The 20,323-nt window shown below is 43.4% G+C and overlaps 1 protein-coding gene across 1 annotated transcript in view; it reads left to right on the top strand.

The window, feature by feature from the left end:
* LOC121004844 (alpha-2-macroglobulin-like) overlaps positions 1-20,323 on the top strand; it is a 176,895-nt gene that overhangs the window by 143,886 nt on the left and 12,686 nt on the right. The window contains exons 27-31 of the mRNA XM_040437236.1: positions 2,433-2,507; positions 2,598-2,760; positions 2,998-3,203; positions 14,239-14,454; positions 17,818-17,945. Of these exons, the coding sequence (XP_040293170.1) occupies positions 2,433-2,507; positions 2,598-2,760; positions 2,998-3,203; positions 14,239-14,454; positions 17,818-17,945 (788 nt within the window). The remainder of the gene's footprint in view (positions 1-2,432; positions 2,508-2,597; positions 2,761-2,997; positions 3,204-14,238; positions 14,455-17,817; positions 17,946-20,323) is intronic.

Raw genomic sequence — 20,323 nt, 5'->3', positions numbered from 1 at the left:
ATGAAGCTAGGTATCGTGGATGAGTGTGTTTCTTGTGCTCTGGCAGCAGGCACAGTTGCCACGGCCTCTGCATGCACCGTCAGCATAACTGCCACTTCCCCATCCCTTACTGCTCGCCTTGCACATATTAATTGGTACTGAAATTACACTGAATGAATTTCACTGATATTTAGGATGCGCACACGTTAAACAGGAGGTATATCGCAAGTAATGTCGCTGTCACCACCGCCTAATAAAAAAATTACACTGAATGAATGTTACTGATATTTAGGTTGCACAAACGTTATACAGGAGGTATAGCCCAAGTAATGTCACTGTCACCACCGCCTAATAAAAAATGACACTGAATGAATGTCACTGATATTTAGGATGCGCACACGTTATACAGGAGGTATAGCGCAAGTAATGTCACTGTCACCACCGCCTAATAAAAAATTACACTGAATGAATGTCACTGATATTTAGGATGCACAAACGTTATACAAGATATATGGAGCTGGTAATGTCGCTGTCACCACCGGCTAATAAAAAATTTCACTGAATTAATGTCACTGATATTTCGGATGCGCTAACGTTATACAGGAGATGTAGTGTAGGTAATGTCACTGCCACCAGCAGCAAAAAATTAGACTGAATGTCACTGATATTTCGGATACGCCAACGTTATACAGGAGATGAAGCGCAGGTAATGTAACTGTCCGCAGGGGACACCGTCTATGGAAAAAGTACACTGGATGTCACTGATATTTTTAGGCTACAGGAGATGTAGCACAGATAATGTCTCTGTCTGCAGCGGCCAAACAATTGCAAGCTATTTAGCGCAGGTTGCGCTAAAAATATCTATTGCTGTCAAATACAACTATAGTCCTTAAAAGGACTTTTGGGTCTCTAACAAGTTTTAGCAATTTAGTGCAGGTTGCACTAAATATTGCTGCCACACACAATAGTCTGTGTAATTTTAGGTCTACAACAAGTATAAAAACTTAAATATTGCTATTTCAATCCCTACACTATCTCTCCCTTCTGCTCTCCAGCTCTCCCTGACTAATACTGAGCCGAACACGTGTCATCGGGTGCTATATAGCACCCGATGACATGTTACGGCTAGCCAATCACTGTAATACAACAGCCAACATGGCTACAGCATTACAGTGAGCGGCAGTACTTACCTGCACATTTATTGGCTGCGTAGCAGCCAACAAACATGCGGAGAGGAGACTCAAGCATCGCGCTCGAGCACACGCGGTATTCAGCCGAACACCGCGATGTGCCGAACATCGCGATGCTTTAGCAGAACTAGTGTCCACCTTAACCTATTCGTGTCTTTCCTGGGTTGAAATTGACCTCCATAATGTATTCTTCTGCTGTCCACTAAACTCTAACCAGCCTACTGGCAGGAAAAAATACTTTATATACAGTAACTTGACTAGCTCCAGCCATTATGGAGAATGTGCCAAACTTGCGATACTGTGTTCTCAACCTGGTATAGTTAAGGAGGTATGCCTTTCCCCCAAACATGGGATCTGGAACCATACTTTTTCTGCACCATACTGAGCAGGGAACAAGTGCCAAAAAGGAAAAGCCATCCAAACTTCCAACTTCCAACAAAATATATATAAAAGCAATGTCACAGATTAAAGGCACTGTGTACCTATAGTATATAGCACAAATATGTACAGATGGTGATATTTAGGTGAAATGCCTGTTGTTGCAGTATGTGTGCTTGTGGTAGGGTCAGCAACGATTTCACAGACTTTAGGGTTAAAACTCCAAAACAATTTAGTTTTTCTCCAAATACTGTGGTCCACAGCAGACAAAGTGTAACATGCACTTGGGGAATCAGTTCACAGACACACAAACAGAAAATCAAATACCTGCCCATCTGAGTGCTAACTATACATAAGTTTATCTCACCTAGGTACTTCCGCAATCACCAGTAAATCAGGCTTCACACAGCCATAGTCCAACTAGCTTCCAGGCTCTGACCCTGAATGAACATTTCAGCCCTGTATTTCTCCCACAGTAATGAGCCCAGCATCTGCACCTGGGATTACTTCTGGCTAGGGGAAAATGTTGTACTGGAGTGAGGAAGAGAATGGCATGTCCCTCTACCAACCTACCTACCGTTCCATAAAAATCCAGGCCCATAAAACACTTTCAAGAAAAATGCCAGAGCAAACTACACTTTGGTGAAACCACCCATCTTTCTTTGATTCTTTTACCTCACCCATCTCAGCAATCTCGCTGAGATATATACCCCTCTGGTATATTACCTGCCACCATGTTAATCTGTATAAAACAGTTGATACACATGTAAACATTTAACCAGCAGCAGTACAACTTAAACTGGGGAAATACCTATCTATGACCTTACAACCATAGTAGGTCCAGTGTACTTATGAAAATTTGACAACAATATAATTATGTTTCAGGGAGGTGTAGAAGATGAAGTTTCCTTTTCTGCTTATATAACTCTTGCTCTTTTGGAATCTGGAGTGTCTGTGCAGGTAAGTGGTCATGTACAGTAAATGTAAGATATAAAAATAAATAAAACAGATTTTTACGCCAAGTTTGAAGCTTATCTTATTCCTTTTCAGGATCCCTTGGTAAGGAATGCTCTGTCTTGTTTAAAGCAAGCTTCTGTGAATTCCAGTAATGTTTACACCCAGGCCCTTCTGGCTTATACCTTTACATTGTCTGGAGACACACAACTTACAAAAACTTTGATGGATAAATTGGAAGAAAAGGCAGTACATGGAGGTAAGACAAGAAGATATTTGTTTCAATGCACATCATCAGTGCTGATAAATAGGTTCATCCCCACATATCAATAGCATCTGCCATAAATGTTTCGTGAAAACGAATGGGACCCTCTCCAGTTCTGAGGACAGGGGTCCCATATTCTCAGCAAACTGTTTTCAGCACATATGAGGTCCATCTATCTACATATCTAATCTATCATACAGTACATCTTATCTTTGTATTTTTTATCTGCAGATGGACAATTACACTGGAAGCGGGACTCTCCTCCTCCTTCTAAAGTCTCATATTGGTGCCGAGCTCCTTCAGCAGAAGTAGAATTGACCTCCTATGTGCTTTTAGCTCTGCTGTCTGGTCCCACTCAAGACTTTGGCAAAGCTTCCCTGATTGTGAATTGGTTGAGCAAACAGCAGAACCCGTATGGAGGATTCTCTTCTACACAGGTGAAGAGAAAGTAAAGCAGTAGAGCGCTTAGAACTGAAAGGCCATAAATTGCAGGTGCTGTGCTGTTCCGAGGATCTACAGGATTGTAGAGTGCTTCCTTTAATCTTAGTTTCCTATTATTGTTAGAAGTTTTCTGGAACATTTCCTTAATATTAACCTGTCACCACCATATCACCCCCTTCCATCTGCCACAAGTGCCTTATAGCTTTCTTGCTCAATTTTCCATTCATGTGAACTGTACATTTCTGTGTTTTCAGTTCGTAGAAAATTGTAGGATGCTTCCTCTAATCTTAGATTCCTTAGTTTTCATTTTGTAGAAAAATGTTTTTATATAACTTGTGTGCAATTTGTACCTTTGAAGTCAAGGAGGCAGCATAGCTCATGCTTGTCATGCAGCAGACATCCTCTTTAGTGTTGAGTGAATTGAAGTCAAACAAATTGATTTCGATTCGAATTTAAGGAAAAATTAGATTCGCCACAAATTTGAATTTCCTATCTCTTAGTGTTTCTCTTAGTGGTAACGAATTGTTTTTTTTTCCTAAAATGGCAGATACAAACTTGTAACAAACTGAAAGTAAGAACCTTGGGATTATGATATGGTCCATAATGCTATCCCAGCCAATCAGCTCCCCTGTGATGTCACAGCCCTATAAAAAGCCTCACCCTGCCAGTCTCCTTGATTTTACTGTAAACTGAGCATTCAAAGAAACCTAACAAGTGCTTCAGATTCATTGTTAACAGGTGGTCTAATATATTTGTACATTTTTCTAGTTCATTTGCAGTGCTATTCATACTTAATCTGTTCTGTTATACATAGACTTACTGTGCATCAGACTTAGTCTAAACAGCAAGTCTATATAGACACATTTACCTAGTTCATCTTCTGCTCCATTAATATTTAATCTGTTCAGTTATACATAGACTTACTGTGCATCAGACTCAGCATCAACAGGCGGTCTAATATATAGGCGTGTTTATATAGTTCATTTTCTGCACCATTTATATTTAATCTGTTATTCAGTGGAAAAAATGTTGTAGGCAGCACAAGTCGCACCAGAAGAAGGGGTGGTGGTAGCAGTAGCCGCAGCAACAGGCCAGAACTGCCACTGTCATCCAGCGGTCATGTATTGACTAACAATCCAACTGTACTGGAATGGCAGACTCACTCTTCAACATCATCTCAAGTGACAACAGATACACCCAGCCAGTAATCGGTGGTGCCTCTGACACCACACTTGTCCTCTTGGTCCAGGAACAACCTTTGGTGCCCTCACCTGTCCTGCAAATGCCTCTTTTTGTTTTTTTGCTGCTCTTTCTGCTTGGGGAGTAATACATAGTCTTAAAAGGAACATAATACAAGTACCTGTTACATACAAACATCAACCAAGATAAGAAGAAAATCCAGGATATTCACTTTACAGGTAATAGTAATTTAAAATGTATTTTCACAAATGCCAGAAGTCTATCTAGCAAAATGGGGGAGCTGGAGGCTATGGTACTAGAAGAACACATAGATGTAGTTGGTGTGGCTGAGACATGGTTGGACTCTTCGCATGACTGGTCTGGTAATATTCAGGGTTTTAACACTTTTTAGTAAAGACAGGGTCAATAGAAAAGGCAATGGCATGTGCCTGTATGTGAGGAGTGATCTGAAGACTAGAGATGGCCTTGGTTCGCGGCGAACTTTGCTTGTTTGCGATTCGCTGAACATGCGAACATATGGCGATATTCGCAATCGCCATATTTATTTCCATAGCGACGAACTTTGACCCATGACACATCCATCAGATGAGACAGGACAGCCAATTGAGAAGTTTCAGCACATGGACACACACCCTACCCTATAAATAAACCCGATCTGGCAGCCATTTTAAATTCTGTTTTTTGCCAGTGTAGGGAGAGGTTGCTGTGTAGAGCAGGGACAGACTGTTAGGGACACCAAACGCTAGCTAATAGGGCCACAAAAGTCTTTTTAAGGACTGGTAAAGGGGTGCTATTGATAGGTGTGACATACTGAGGGGTGTGATATACATACTTTCTAACCTAGAAAGTATATTATAGTGCATTTGTATTGTGCAGCAGTTGTGTGCATTTCTGCTAGATAGAGGGACAAACGCTATTGGAATAACTAATTGCAACTGATGTGATATACCTGTTGCCCCCCCCCCCCCCAAAAAAAAAACAACTATATATTGATTGAGGCCTATAATACACCGGCTTCAACCAAATATTGATTAAGGGGTTTGATATACCAGATTCCAGAAAATACACATTAGGGGGTTAAATATACCTGTTTCCACAAAATACTGATAGAGGGGTTTGATATAACGGCTTCCACCAAATATTGATTGAGGCCTGCGATACACTGGCTTCCACCAAATATTGATTAAGGGGTTTGATATACCAGATTCCAGAAAATACTCATTAAGAGGTTCTATATACCTGTTTCCACAAAATACTGATAGAGGGGATTGATATACCGGCTTCCACCAAATATTGATTGAGGCCTGCAAAACACCAGCTTCCACCAAATATTGATTAAGGGGTTTGATATACCAGATTCCAGAAAATACTCATTAAGGGGTTCAATATACCTGTATCCAGAAAATACTGATAGAGGGGTTTGATATAACGGCTGCCACCAAATATTGATTGAGGCCTGCGATACACCGGCTTCCACCAAATATTGATTAAGGGGTTTGATATACCAGCTTCCAGAAAATACTCATTAAGGGGTTCTATATACCTGTTTCCACAAAATACTGATAGAGGGGATTGATATACCGGCTTCCACCAAATATCGATTGAGGCCTGCGATACACCAGCTTCCACCAAATATTGATTAAGGGGTTTGATATACCAGATTCCAGAAAATACTCATTAAGGGTTCAAAATACCTGTATCCAGAAAATACTGATAGAGGGGTTTGATATAACGGATTCCACCAAATATTGATTGAGGCCTGCGATACACCGGCTTCCACCAAATATTGATTAAGGGGTTTGATATACCAGCTTCCAGAAAATACTCATTAAGTGGTTCTATATACCTGTTTCCACAAAATACTGATAGAAGGGATTGATTTGCAAGCTTCCACCAAATATTGATTGAGGCCTGCGATACACCGGCTTCCACCAAATATTGATTAACGGGTTTGATATACCTGCTTCCACTAAATATTGATTGAGGCCTGCGATATACCTGCTTCCACAAATACTGCTCTTCTATAGAGACTTTGTCACAGGGTCATTTTGAAAATTACAGGCAGAGGAAGAGGCAGGCCATTCCGCAGGGGTGGTAGGGGTCGGGCAGGTGCACCAGGCCTAAGTGGGAAGTTGGAGAAGGTGCGTGCAATTACGTCAAAGGACGCACCAGAGTTGGTTGAGTGGCTCACTCAGCGTTCCGCTTTTGCACCCTCCTCATCCTCTGTATCTGCACCCTCCTCACTCTCTGCTGTGTGCACCCCCAAAGACACCACCACCATAGCCTCTCCACTCGAGTCAGAAGAATTATTTTCCCATCCATTCCCAGACCTTACCGATGCGCAGCCATTCTTGGCATCGGATCAGGAAGAGGAGGTAGAAACGGCCGCCACCCAGTGGTCTGACGACAGTACCCAGATCAGCCCAAGGACGGAGGTCCTTACTGTTGCTGCCTACTCCGAGATCTCTACTGTCAGTCGGGGTGAAGGTGACTATGATGACGTGTCGATGGATGGCAGGCAGAACTCGCAGTGCACAGGAGGCAAAAAGCAGACTGCAAATGTATCTGGAGCGAGCCATCCACCATGCAACATGCATCTGGCGCTGACAGGACGCTGGCACATGGCTCCACAGAGTGGGCTTTTTTTTTAACGTGTCAGCTGCTGACAATAGTGTTACGATCTGCAGCCTGTGCTGTCAACACATAAGTCGCGGTAAGCCTAACACTCATCTAGGGATGACCGCCTTAAGAAGGCACCTGGCCTCCCATTACCGAGCCCAGTGGGAGCAACACCGTATGAACCCACAAAGCCACACTCCCGGTGCTCCACGTCCTGTCTCTTCTCCTTCTCCTGTCTCCTCCCATTTGTCCTCCACTCCACCTTCTACCGTGCCGTTGTCACGTTCATCTGGCAAAAGGCAGGCTTCCGTGGCCCAAATGTTCGAACGTAAAAATCTGATGACACCGGATAACCCTTTTGCCCAACAGCTGACCGCTGGCTTGTCGGAACTGCAAGCCCGCCAACTACTGCCATATAAACTGGTGAACTCGGAGGCCTTTATAAAATTTGTGGCCATTGGCACACTGCAATGAAAGGTGCCCGGAAGGAAATATTTCTACCAGAAGTGCATCCCAGAGCTATATGGCCATGTTCAGCTGCAAGTGAATGTATCTCTGGCACACAGTGTCGGTGCCAAGATACATCTGACCACAGACACGTGGTCTAGAAAACACGGGCAGGGAAGGTACATAACTTTTACTGCCCACTGTGTGAACCTTCTGATGGCTGTCAAACATGCAACCCGTGGCACCCGTGTGGATTTGGTGTTACCGCTACGGATTGTGTGCAGGCCTGCCTCTTCTTCTCCTCCTCCTACTCCATCCTCGGCTGACTCCTCGGCTGACTCCTCCTTTTCCACTGCTGCCGTCTCTTCCACTGCACCCCCCCCAAGCTCCCCAGAACCTTTTTCGATGTGCCAGGTGAGACATTGCCATACTGTGCTCTGGTTGTTATGCCTGGAAGCCAAGAGCCACACCGGTCCTGCACTGCTTTCAACTCTGCGGTCACAGGCCGATCAGTGGCTCACCCCGCTCAATTTGACAGTTGGTAAAGTGGTGTGTGACAACGGTGCCAATCTGCTGAGCGCACTAAAACAGGGCAAAATGACACACATGCTGTGCATGGCACACGTCCTGAACTTAGTCATGCAGTGATTAGTTGCCAAATACCCCAGGGTCCAGTACGTCTTGTGGCAGGCCAGGAAAATCTCTGGCCATGGCTTCCTTTGCTGACGTTCAACGATGACACCACCTGCCCGTCAGACGTCTGATTTGTGACAGCCCGACGCGGTGGAACTCCACCTTGTATATGCTTGATAGGCTGCTCCAGCAACAACATAGCATTAATGACTACCTGTACGAAATCTGCAGCACGACAGGTTCTGGGGAGCTTGGTTTCTTGCAGACTTCTGTGACCATTTGATGAGATCACCAAACTGGTCAGTCGCAGCCAGGGCGCCATCAGTGACATCGTACCTTACGCCTTCTTTCTGGAGCGTGCATTGCGTCGTGTCATTGATCAAACCATCGAGGATCAGGAAGATGAGGAAGTCGCAATGCTGAATGAATTCCCAGGGGGGGCTACTCCATCTGAGACAAGTCAGCAGGAGTCTGAAGAGGAGTCAGAGGAGGATGGTGACTGGGGGGAGGAGGAGGAGCAAGAAGAGCAGGCTTTAAACTTTTCTGGGATCCCTGATGTTGTCCGTAGATAGGGGGAGGAGACCGAGGACGACATTCTCCTGGGCGATGAGCAGGAGCCAGGCCGCTCCACCATTTCCAATTTAGTGCAAAATGGGGGCCTTCATGCTTCAGTGTTTGAAGAGGGACCCCCGTATAAAAAGCATAAATGGCAAGGAACAGTACTGGGTGGCAACGTACTTAGACCACTAGTACAAACTGGCGGACATGTTACCAGCATCACAAAGGGCTGTCAGAATGCAGCATTTCCAGGCCTTGCTTTGAGAGATGCTGCATTCTGCTGTTGTGGGCACTGGCAGAGGAATTTCCACCCACAGAGAAACAGTTGCCGGTACCAATCCTACCGCGCATGCAAGAAGAGGGCGGTTTGAAGATGTGTTGGTTGGTCACTTCGGATATGAGATCATTCTTGCAGCCAACCCACTGACAGCCGCCCTCCGGATCCAGCCTCAGGGAATTCCTAGAACAACATTGGGTTAACGGCCGATGTGGACGCTCTGAGAAGCGAGGAACCCCTTGACTACTGGGTGTGCAGGCTTGTCCTGTGGCCAGACCTGGCACAATTTGCCATGGAACTCTTGGCTTGCCCCTCATCGAGTGTCCTGTCCGAAAGGCCGTTCAGCACAGCAGGGGGGATCGTGACCGATAAGCGCACTAGCCTAGCTCACGATAGTGTGGACTTCCTTAAATTTCTAAAAATGAATGAGGCATGGATTTCAGAGCAATTCAACACCTGTGACGACCATGTTTAATTGAATTTCACCTATTGCCATTTGAGGTTTTTTCAAGAGGGGGGATTTCGTTAGCCATGTTTTGAATCCAATTTTATATTTGTAGTTCTTTTAAACATATGTATTTGACATGTATTTGTACTGGCCTGCAGTAAAATTGATATCCAATGGCCGTCTATAATACCTCCAGCCACATAATCACTTGATGTTTGCTGTCCGGTGAATGCCTAATGTTTTGGGCCTGTACTCCACTGGCCTGCAGTAAAATTAATATACAATGACTGTCTAATAAACCTCCAGCCACATAATGACTTCATCTTTTCTGTACGGTGAATGCATAATTTTTGGGGCCTGTAGCCCACTGGCCTGCAGTAAAATTTATATCCAATGACCGTCTAATATACCTCCAGCCACATATTCACTTATTCTTTTCTGTACGGTGAATGCATAATTTTTGGGGCCTGTAATCTAACTGGCCAACAGTAAAATTGTTATATGGTGACCACCTAATGTACCTCCAGCCACATAATGACTTGATCTTTTCTGTACGGTGAATGCATAATTTTTGGGGCCTACAATGTAACTGGCCAACAGTAAAATTGTTATACGGTGACCGCCTAATGTACCTCCAGCCACATTATCAATTTTCTGTACGGTGAATGAATAATTTTTGGGGCCTGTAGTCCACTGGCCTGAAGTAAAATTGATATCCAATGACCGTCTAATATACCTCCAGTCACATAATCATTAATGTCTTCTGTCCAGTGAACGAATAATTTTTGGGGCCTGTAGTCCACTGGCCTGCAGTAAAATTGATTTCCATTGACCGTCTAATATACCTCCAGCCACATAATCACTTTATGTTTTTTGTCGGGTGAATGCCTAATGTTTGGGACCTGTACTCCCGTGGCCTAAAATAAAAAAATTCTAGGCTCCAGCAGGGCACATTTTTGAGAGTGTCCCTTTAAGACATATAAAAATGGCCCCTGATTTAAATACATATTTTTTGTGGGAATTTTTGCCATTGATCCCCCTCTGGTATGTCACTGTCCATGTTGTGGGACGATTTGTGCACTTCTAGTAAGTATTTGGTGGCTGAAAATATGACTTGAAGGTTTTTCAGGTTCGCCTGCCATTAAAGTAAATGGGGCCGGCTGCGATCTTGTTGTTCGCGAACATTTGAGGGAATCTTCCCGGCCGATGTTCATCCCTCACTAGTGAGGACAATCAACAGCTACAGGTCTAGCACAGCCATGGAGGAGAGGTACACTGCTTCCTCCCTTAGGCGTGAAACTAGCGATGATGACCTGTGGGAGCACATGTTGTGAGTGGTCAGGGATGTGACAATGATAATAGTGAAGGTGACATATGTGACAAACAGACATTAGTGTACAATGATTTAGCCGATCACACGTGATAGCCTGATGCTCCTCCATCTCCTCATCACGTGTTTCACCAGCAGTCGATCATTGAGGCAAACAATCCTCTTTGGAGTTACCCCTTAACAACATTACTCAATATCATACTTGGGTTTACATACTCTTCTACCTATAATAAACACATCACTTCTTCATTCATAAAAACTAGTCCGGAGACTGCACTCTCCTCTCCTCTGTTCACTTCAAGTAATACATGGCCTTAGATCCAGGTCTATTATCAGACCATTAGGTTGGAGCGAGTTCATGCAGTAAATGTTAAGTGGGAACTCCAAAGAGGATTGGTTGCCAGAAACATGTGATCGGTTTAAAGGGACTAAGAATGAGGATGTGTGTATATGCGGGCTGAAAAGGCCCTAAGAAACTGTTTTATGAATTATAAATGCGTTTTTAATAGTAATTTTATTTTTTTTACAAAATTTGGTGGTTAATCTGCCAAAGCAGCAGAAGGAGCAGGAGGAGCTAAAGGGTGATGACGAAGATGATGCAGATGACCTTGACACACCATGGCAGTATGCAGTGGAGATGGAGGCAGGGAGACCCTCTGCAAATGACCAGTAGTGATGAGCGGCAGGGGCAATATTCGAATTCGCAATATTTCACGAATATTTGGCCGAATATTCGCCATATATTCGAGAATTTGCGAATTCATGATCTCCAGGCATTATTTTCTTTATTGCGAAAATTCGCATAAAATTAAATAAAAACGAATATTCGCCATTACGAATATATTTTGCGATATTCGAAATATTAGCGAATTCTAGAAGTGCCGATATTCGCGATTAAAATTCGCAATTCAAATATTCGTGATCAACACTAATGACCAGGTGCATGCTGAGTTGCTTGCATTTGGCAGAGATTATTATTGACTCTCCCCAATGTTAGACCCTCACTACTGGTCCAAAAGGGGGGACTTTTTCGCACATTCTGGGAGGGATGAAAAACTCAACTACTATCGAGACAGCCTATATAGTCATTTGGTAGCTACCTACGTGTGCCATCGCCCATCAAGGTTTAACTGGGTGGATCCTCTGAGCTCACACTCCATTGCCCTGACTGCTGGCGCGGGGCAGGAGCAGCACGAGCTCCATCAGCAGCAACTTAAATCTTGAGTCTCTAATGAGTACTTTTCTTCAGCTACCTACTGAAGAAACCACCCAGCAGCAGCAGATCAACCAGGATTTCCAGACATGGTTGCCTGATACAACAGACTACATAATTCTAGCAGTAGTGATCTGACTGTGGTGAAACATTGCGACAAATGGCCCTTTACTTCTGTCCACATGCAGCTGCCACTACTCAAATTCTACCACCCTCCTGATTCCACACACCTGCTACCTCTACTGCCATCTGTCCATACTGTGATCTGCGCCATCTTGTGCTGTTGCTGCCACTTCTGTCCCCCCCCCACACTTTGTTCCGGGGTCACTATTGTAACTCTTCATGCTGTTGCCACCCTCACCAGTCTGTTACAGGGCCAATAGTGTCCCTGTTTGGCTGTGTTGACATCATTGTTTATTTGTCCATTCTTCTGATCCATCAGATCAGGGATCCTGTTGTTGGAGCGTCCATAAGGCCTCTATCACACAGTCAGTATTTTGCATCAGGATTTGGTCATGATTTTGAAGCCAAACTCATGCAGATTGAGCACGAGGCCTCTATCACACAGTTAGAATTTTGCTTTCGGATTAGATCATGATTTGGAAGCCAAAAGTAGGAGTGGGTCCAAAACACTGAAGACATGCAATTATTTCCATCATATACTATTTCTGTTTTGGACCCACTCCTGTTTTTACCTTACAAATTCTGATCAAATGCTGAAAGAAGAACGGAAAAATAAGCAGTTATGTGAACACAGCCTTACTGCTGACCACTCCCCCACTGTCATGGGGCCACTAATTGAATCTTGGGCCACTCCATGGTTAAGGGCATACTGATAAATTAGACGCTAATATTGACTTGATAAATTAGCCCCGACGCTAATATTGACCTGTAAGGCTGAGTTCACACTATTTGGCCAGTTATTTCCATCAGTTTTTGTGAGACAAATCCAAGAGCAAAGCCTACTCTCGGATGGCACAATGACGTGTACGTCCATATATGTGACCTACCTATAATTCTGACCCACAGTTTCACTACCAGAAAGGACTAGCTATGAATGTCGCTGAAATGCACAGTGATGTACACTCTCTAAAGTTTAACTGCAGGCTGAGAGAGACCTGACTTAAAGTGCTCTGTGATTAATTCATTTGTAACAAAGCAAATTGTTGGGAGAAATTCAGTGAAGCAACCAAATCAAATTTTTGCAAAACTTCGCTAATCTCTAATAATTGCTTATGGACCTTTGTAAACCAGCAGACATCATACACAATATGTCTGAGATTCCACACAAGAGGCATTTTGTGCATTGAGAGATTCTTCTCAGTGCCTGCACAGTTTTCCCCAGCTGTAGTCTCTTAGGCTTTAGAACCTCTCTGCGCAGGAGCCACATCTCGGGACCAAAAGCACCCTGGAATGTGGTACCTGTGCTGTGAGCTGTGCTGCCCCTGAAGTCAAATAGACAGCATCTGGGCAACCTGTGTAGGCAGCAAGAAAAATCGCTATCGGCCCTTGCGTAGGATCTTGGCACACAGATTCTGATGTTTGCTAATTTTAAGACATCAATCAGCATTGAAGAGAATCTCTGGGAGAGTGGAAAGCTTGACTTGTAGCATGAGCTCCACTGTTCCCTTGACTTTAAAGGCACAATTTGCATATAACACGCAAGGTACATAAAAACATTTTTCTACTAAATTAAAATATGGAGGGATTTCCAGTTAACATGAATGCACACTTGAGCAAGAAAACTTAGTACTTGTGGCAGTTAGGGGGCTGATATGGTGGGTTGACAGGTTCCCTTTAAGATTGGCCACCAGTTTTTGATCAGTGGAGGGTCCGACGCCCCAGATCTCATAGCAGAATGAATGGCATCCAGTGTTCACCATATACACTTTACTGATTACACAGGCACATATTTTTGTCAATATGGACAAGTGTTCCTGGTACAGCGGCTACAGTCCATATCCTTTTGTGGGGCTGTGCCTGGGTAAAAATTGAAGCAGCCTCTTCATTCTGCTGATTGGTGGTTGATCCAAGGGGTTGGACCCCTACTGATCAGATATTGATGATCTAGCAAAGGCATGGATAGGCAATCTGTGTTTAAAGGAAATCTGGACAACCTTTACTTTTTAAAATGCTCCAATGAGCTGATCACAAGGTGTCCTGAATATAGGACCCTTCTCTATGAATTCAGAATTCTTTCAGGTATAAAAATGCGTGTTTTTGTAAAGTAGGCAACCCCTTTAAGTCCTGGAAAATGCTTTTAAATTCAAATTATACATATGCTCACATTCCTTTTTATTTCTAAGGACACGGTGGTGGCTCTTCAGGCCCTGGCCAAGTATGCAGAAGTCACGTTCACTGATGAAGGAGATGTGACTGTTACCGTCAGTTCCAAGACGGGATTAATCGAGAAGTTTCATGTGGACAAAAATAATCGTCTGCTTCTCCAAAAGGCCAAGCTATCAACTATCCCTGGAGACTACACAGTGACATCTACAGGGACTGGTTGTATCTTTGTTCAGGCAAGTAGAACAATGACACGGTATTCTTTCTCCCGATTTAACCCGATGAAATGCAGTTATGTGTAGACGTAGAATGCGAAAAACAGTTACATCAGTCATCCATGATGTTGAGCAGATACTGACAGGACATCAGATATCCAAATGCAGGGAAATTTATCAAAATTGCTGCAAAGAATAACTGGCTTAGTTGCCCATGGCAACCTATGAGGTTGATTGTTTCATTTTACAAAGGAGCTCTGAAAAACCAAAGGTGGAATCTGATTAGTTGCTATGGGCAACTAAGCCAGTTTTCCTTTGCACCAATTTTGATAAATCTCCCCCACAGTGCCATGATGTTTACTACACAAGAAGTAAACACCAACACTGATGGCTGCAGTGACGACAGGGAATTCTTTATCACATGTCATAATTCCAGACCACACGTTTTTATACCTAGGGGTGAAAGAGCAGTGAGATCCCATGAATATGATATGCCATATAACCCTGTGATATTGTCCCTAACAAGGCACCCACCCCACAGTGGGCATTCTTGATAAAAAAATGTCACCTTGTGGAAGCATAATATACGATACCTGTAGAAAATAATAATCAGAATTGCATCTAAATCATAAATTGTTGCTTTATCAGGTGAGCAGAAATTCCATAAAGGAAGCCATTTACTTTATAAAGCACACAGTGATCCAGATTTACTCAAGTGTCTGTGCCAAAGATCTGTCTAAAAAAATGGGGTGCAATTTGCCATATCTAGGGTTTGTACACTTTTTTCCAACATGCTTAAAGGGGTTGTCTCACTTCAGTAAGTGGCATTTATTATGTAGAGGAAGTTAATACAAGCCACTTACTAATGTAGTGTGATTGTCCATATCGCTTGCTTCGCTGGCTGGAGTAATTTTTCCATCACATTATACACTGCTCATTTCTATGGTTACAGACCACCCTGTAATCCATCAGTGGTGGTCATGATTGCACACTATAGGAAAAAGCATCAGCCTCTCTGGTGGCCGGGACCATGGGAGAGCACATAGACTAGTGCTTTTACCTATATTGTACAAGCACGACCTGATGGATTGTAGGGTGGTCTGTAACCATGGAAACGAGCAGTGTATAATGTGATGGAAAAATGAATCCAGCCAGCAAAGGAGGCAAAATGGATAATAACAGTATATTAGTAAGTGGCTTGTATTAACTTTCTCTACATGATAAATGCCACTTACTGAAGTGAGACACATATATATAGACACCCAGGGAACCACGATGGGGAAAGGTTTCACACCAAGTTATGCCAATCTGTACATGGGTGCCTTTGAAGAGTCATACATATATGCTCCCCATCGCTAGTTCCACCATGTTGGCCTATATAAATGATATATCAATGATTTGATCTTTATTTAGTGTACAAAACAAGACCAGCAATGAGTGCCGGTCTTGTTTTGTACAGCGTGCATGGGAGATTGATCTGGGACATGTGCACCACGCCACTGAACACACGGAGTGCCGACTGCACCATTGTTGGATTGATCTTTATATGGGAGGCCCCTCAGGAGGCTTTTGACAAATTTTCCAGCTTTCTTAATCAAAACCGATGGGGCCTCAAGTTTTCAGGAGTCTTGAATATTTAGATCTACTTTTAAGTACAGATGGAAACAATGAAATCTCAAAGACATTTTTCAAAAAAGTAGACTGCAATAGTCTTCTGGACTACAGAAGCTCTCATTGGCACAAATGGAAGAATAACATCCCCTTTGGCCAATTTCAAAGAGAAAAGGCGTAACAACACCTGACACAGGTTAAACTATAAACAACTTTAATTCCAACTTCATCACAACCTACAATCAATCTCATGGCAGTATCAGGAAAATTATGGAAAAGTATTGGTCCATTTTGACAAATGATCCATTTCTAAAAGGAACCATTTCCAACAGGCCCTGTATCACATTTAGAAGAGTTAGAACCATAAAAAGTAAAATAGCTCCCAGTAAACTGAGACAACCAGTCAAGAAAATCAGTGCAATTCCCTTTTCCCGCAAGATGCAAGTGCTGCTTCAAAAGTCACACTACAGGTGAGACTTTTGAGATACGGCCTTTTCTCAACTGTTGTTATATATCTCCAAGAGTGCACTTGTGGATTGCAATACATTGGTAGGACCACCATGAGCCTAAGGGAACGCATAAACAAACATTTCTCTAACATAACCAATGGGTTCTTTAAATAAAATGGGGGAGATATATCAAGTCTGGCGGATCCATCCACAAGTTTTGACTTCCTAGCACTGGCGTGAGATGCGCCTGATGAGAAGCCTCTTAACAAATCAGGTGCATCTGTGACCTGCCATGTGCCTGCCATGTGCCAGAAAGTGAAGTCTATGCCAGCTCCAGGCTGGCGTAGACTTCAGCTATAACTTGTGGCACTTTCTGCCAAAATTTATAGTAAATGCGGCAGACCGAAGCCACACCCCTTCAACTATGTCATGCCCCTTTTCTTGTCACTTCAGAAAAGTACAGAGAAGCTCAAAAATTCGCAAATTAAGGTGCACAGATGCCGTGTGCCATAATCTGCAACTTTTTTATGCCACAATTGTGGAGTATAGGGCTTGATAAATGTCCCCGGAGGGGGAACAACGAATGACCGCCAGGCATCCTGTCCGCTTGGGGGTTCAGGCAGTTGCTGGTGAGTTGGTTCCTGTGTTTGTTGTTTTGTACTGAGTCTGGTACGGTGTTTTGGTACCAGTACATATGCATGGGTTCCAGTTGTGGTGCGGACTCCTCGTGTGCCTTCAAGCAGCCGCGGCAGGCAAGTGACCAAGTATTCCGGTGTTCTTGGGTCAGTGGTTATTCTTGCCACTGGACTCTTACCTGCTGATCCAGTTTGCTTCTCACTGTCATCTCACTTGTGAGAGCGGTGTCTTACTGTTATGGTGTAATGTTCTAGGGGTCAGATGGATTCGCTCTAGGACATGACAGTAAGTTTTGTTGTTTTCCGGTTGTTGCTGGTAACTAGGCCTTAGGGAGATGCTTGTTCATTCATCTGGGAAGGAACAGGTTGTCCCTAGTCCTGACATTACTTCCAGGGATCATTAGGGTTAGTAGGGCCCGAGGTTACTGTGTATGAGCCCTCCTACCATCTGGGTTCGCTCATACAGTTAGGAGTCAGGGCTAGGATTAGGGTGGCTCTAGGAAGTGACCTGCTCCCTTAGCCCAGTGTCCAAGCCTAGTTTATATTCCCACTTTCCTTCGGTGTTAGGTGGGGAATCGTCGTCGTCGTCGTCCCCACTCCCCACCTTGACAGTCTCCATGCTGAATGTCAGATCAGGGAGGAGACTATGCCTGAACAACTATATGTAAAAAAAAATCTTTAATCCACAGGCTGTACTGAGGTACAACATCCCTCCACCAAAGAGAGAAGCAACTTTTTCATTAGCCATTACAACATCTTCAAGAATTCAATGTCGGCTGGATCCAGTGACACATTTTGAAATACTCATCACTGCCGCGTGAGTTATTCTTTTTACTTTTGTTCAAGTTTGATCTAGATTTCCAATTATGTCTATCAGGAATGATAATGAGCGTATTAATTTCTAACTATTGTCCGTGAGTTAGCTGATTTGCATGCAGCAATCACCTCTTATGGAGATAAATGATCACTACCATGATCGTTTGTCCTCATACACCCTAATTGTTTGTCAGCAGCCCATCCCTGCTTATACAAGGTGATGTGCTGTCGTCAAATGATGACGACAAAGATTTTTAGTGCTGCATGAATGATGTGGGAAAGCTGAGAGTATTGAAGAAAGCTATAATAACTGCCACTTTTGCTGTCAACCGGTATTTACAGAGGCGGATATAAGTATAAAACATTCTGTACGTAAAGCAGTGCCCATCTTGTTGCTGATTTGCCTGACAGAAATTACTTGTCTGGCTCCAAAACTCCTTGAACGGGCAGACCCAACGGGAGTGGTCTTTTGGAGGTGTGTGCCTTATATACAGTAAAAGTCTATGGCTGAAGGCAGAGGCATCAAATCACGGATCAGAATTAGGGGGTCTGGTCTGGGGGGAGTGGTCTTTATTTGTTTAGAAATCTTGTTTTTTTAAGGGTGTTTTTTCTGGGGTCTGATCTGGATGGGGATTCTCCAGTTGGGTAACTTCTTCAAGGATGCTATTTTACAAACAGCTGTTTTATACTTACTGTACATCCACCTGTCACAAAGTAGGGGGAGGGGAGTAACACCAGAATGACAACAGAAGAAAAATGACCAGGAACTAGGCCTCAAGGCTAGGTAAAGAGAAATGGTGACCACCTAAGGAAACCCTAAACCTAGCCCTGACTCCTGTCAGTATGAATAGACCCTGAAGGTGGGAATATTCATACACAGGAAACCTAGGCCATAGTAACTCTGAAAATCCCTAGGATTAGTGACAGGGTCAGACTACTTGTTCCTTCCCAGATGAACGAACCAGCGTCTCCATTAGGGCTAGTAAACAATGAGCAAATGGGAGCAACAAAATACCAAGAGAAGTACACTTATCTTCAATAGAAAATGGATGAGCAGGAACTCAGATGAGGACCACACACCAGCTCTTCCAACTCCAGGCAAAGAATGAAACCGCATGGTATGAAGTGTGAGTCCAGACAAAATAGAAGAGCAGTAATGACCATAAGCTACACCTGAGACAAGAGGTGTGGTCATTACCAACAACACTGCAAGAAGTGAAAACAGTTGACCTAACGTGCAGACAGTCTCTCAGATCTTGTAACCTCTGTCATGGGAGGGACCATGACACCACCTTTTCGAAAATTTAGGTGACAACCAAAGAGTTGGCCATTATAACTCTGTTCAATATTCTCTCCCAACTTATCTACATTTACTGTATGAACTGCCACTTTTGGGGTTAGGGGAGATGTTGCTGCAGATTTGCTCCTGAAGAAAGCTAGAACAGCATGTTTAAAGTCAGTCACGTGAGCTCTACTAAATGGTCATCTATGCATGCCATTTTAAATTGGACTTTAGGAAATCTGGGTGGCAGCAATAACGTTCAGATAAAGGCTGAATATAATTTGACGCTATTCCAGATAATTACAATTTATATATTTTGTGAATCATGTAGCTCTAGCTTAAGTTTCATGAAAACAAATATAGACCAAACAAAATCAACTGAGATGAATATGGACCCCCAGAGCAATCCACTAAATAAATACAGACCACAAAGCTGACCCACAGCGCCCAGAGAAGTCGGCCTAAATAAATACACAACCCAAAGCTGATCCAGTTTTACAGTGTCTATGGTTATTCACAAATTTGAGTCACTTTGAACCACTTTTTTTTTCCAATTTTGTCAACCACTGGCCAGGGCTCTCCTCATGGGCCCTATGGGTTTATAATCATCTGTTGCTCCATTAAGGTTTCTGTAGAATGGCACTGCATGTGTAAACTCTGACAAAATGTTTTAGCGCAGATTATTATTATTAACCAAGAAAAAGGTACAACACAAGATCACAGTTGGTGTTCATATTCATCACTTGTAGAATTCCTCTCAGGAGTGTAGGACGTGGTGATGTATCGGTGAGCAATGAGTGCAGATCCCAGCAGTGTTTTTTTTTTAGAAGGCAGATGGTGATTTTGTCAACATTCAGTTGTTCTAAGTGCCTCCCGAAGTCTTTGGGGATGGCACCCAATGTGCCAGTCACCACTGGCACCACAGCTGCTGGTTTGTGCCAGAGTCTTTGCACTTCAGTTTTTAAATCTTTGTATTTAGCTTTTTTTTCCATGTAGTTTCTCTCCAACGCTGCTATCACCGGATATTGCGATGTTGATGAGCCACACCCTTTTGTTCTTCTTCTTATGATTATTATCTTTTTATAACCACCACATAT

Source organism: Bufo bufo, chromosome 6 (genome assembly GCF_905171765.1).
Source record: "Bufo bufo chromosome 6, aBufBuf1.1, whole genome shotgun sequence".
In the NCBI taxonomy this organism is placed as follows: Eukaryota; Metazoa; Chordata; class Amphibia; order Anura; family Bufonidae; genus Bufo; species Bufo bufo.
This window is presented reverse-complemented; position numbering and strand designations above follow the sequence as displayed.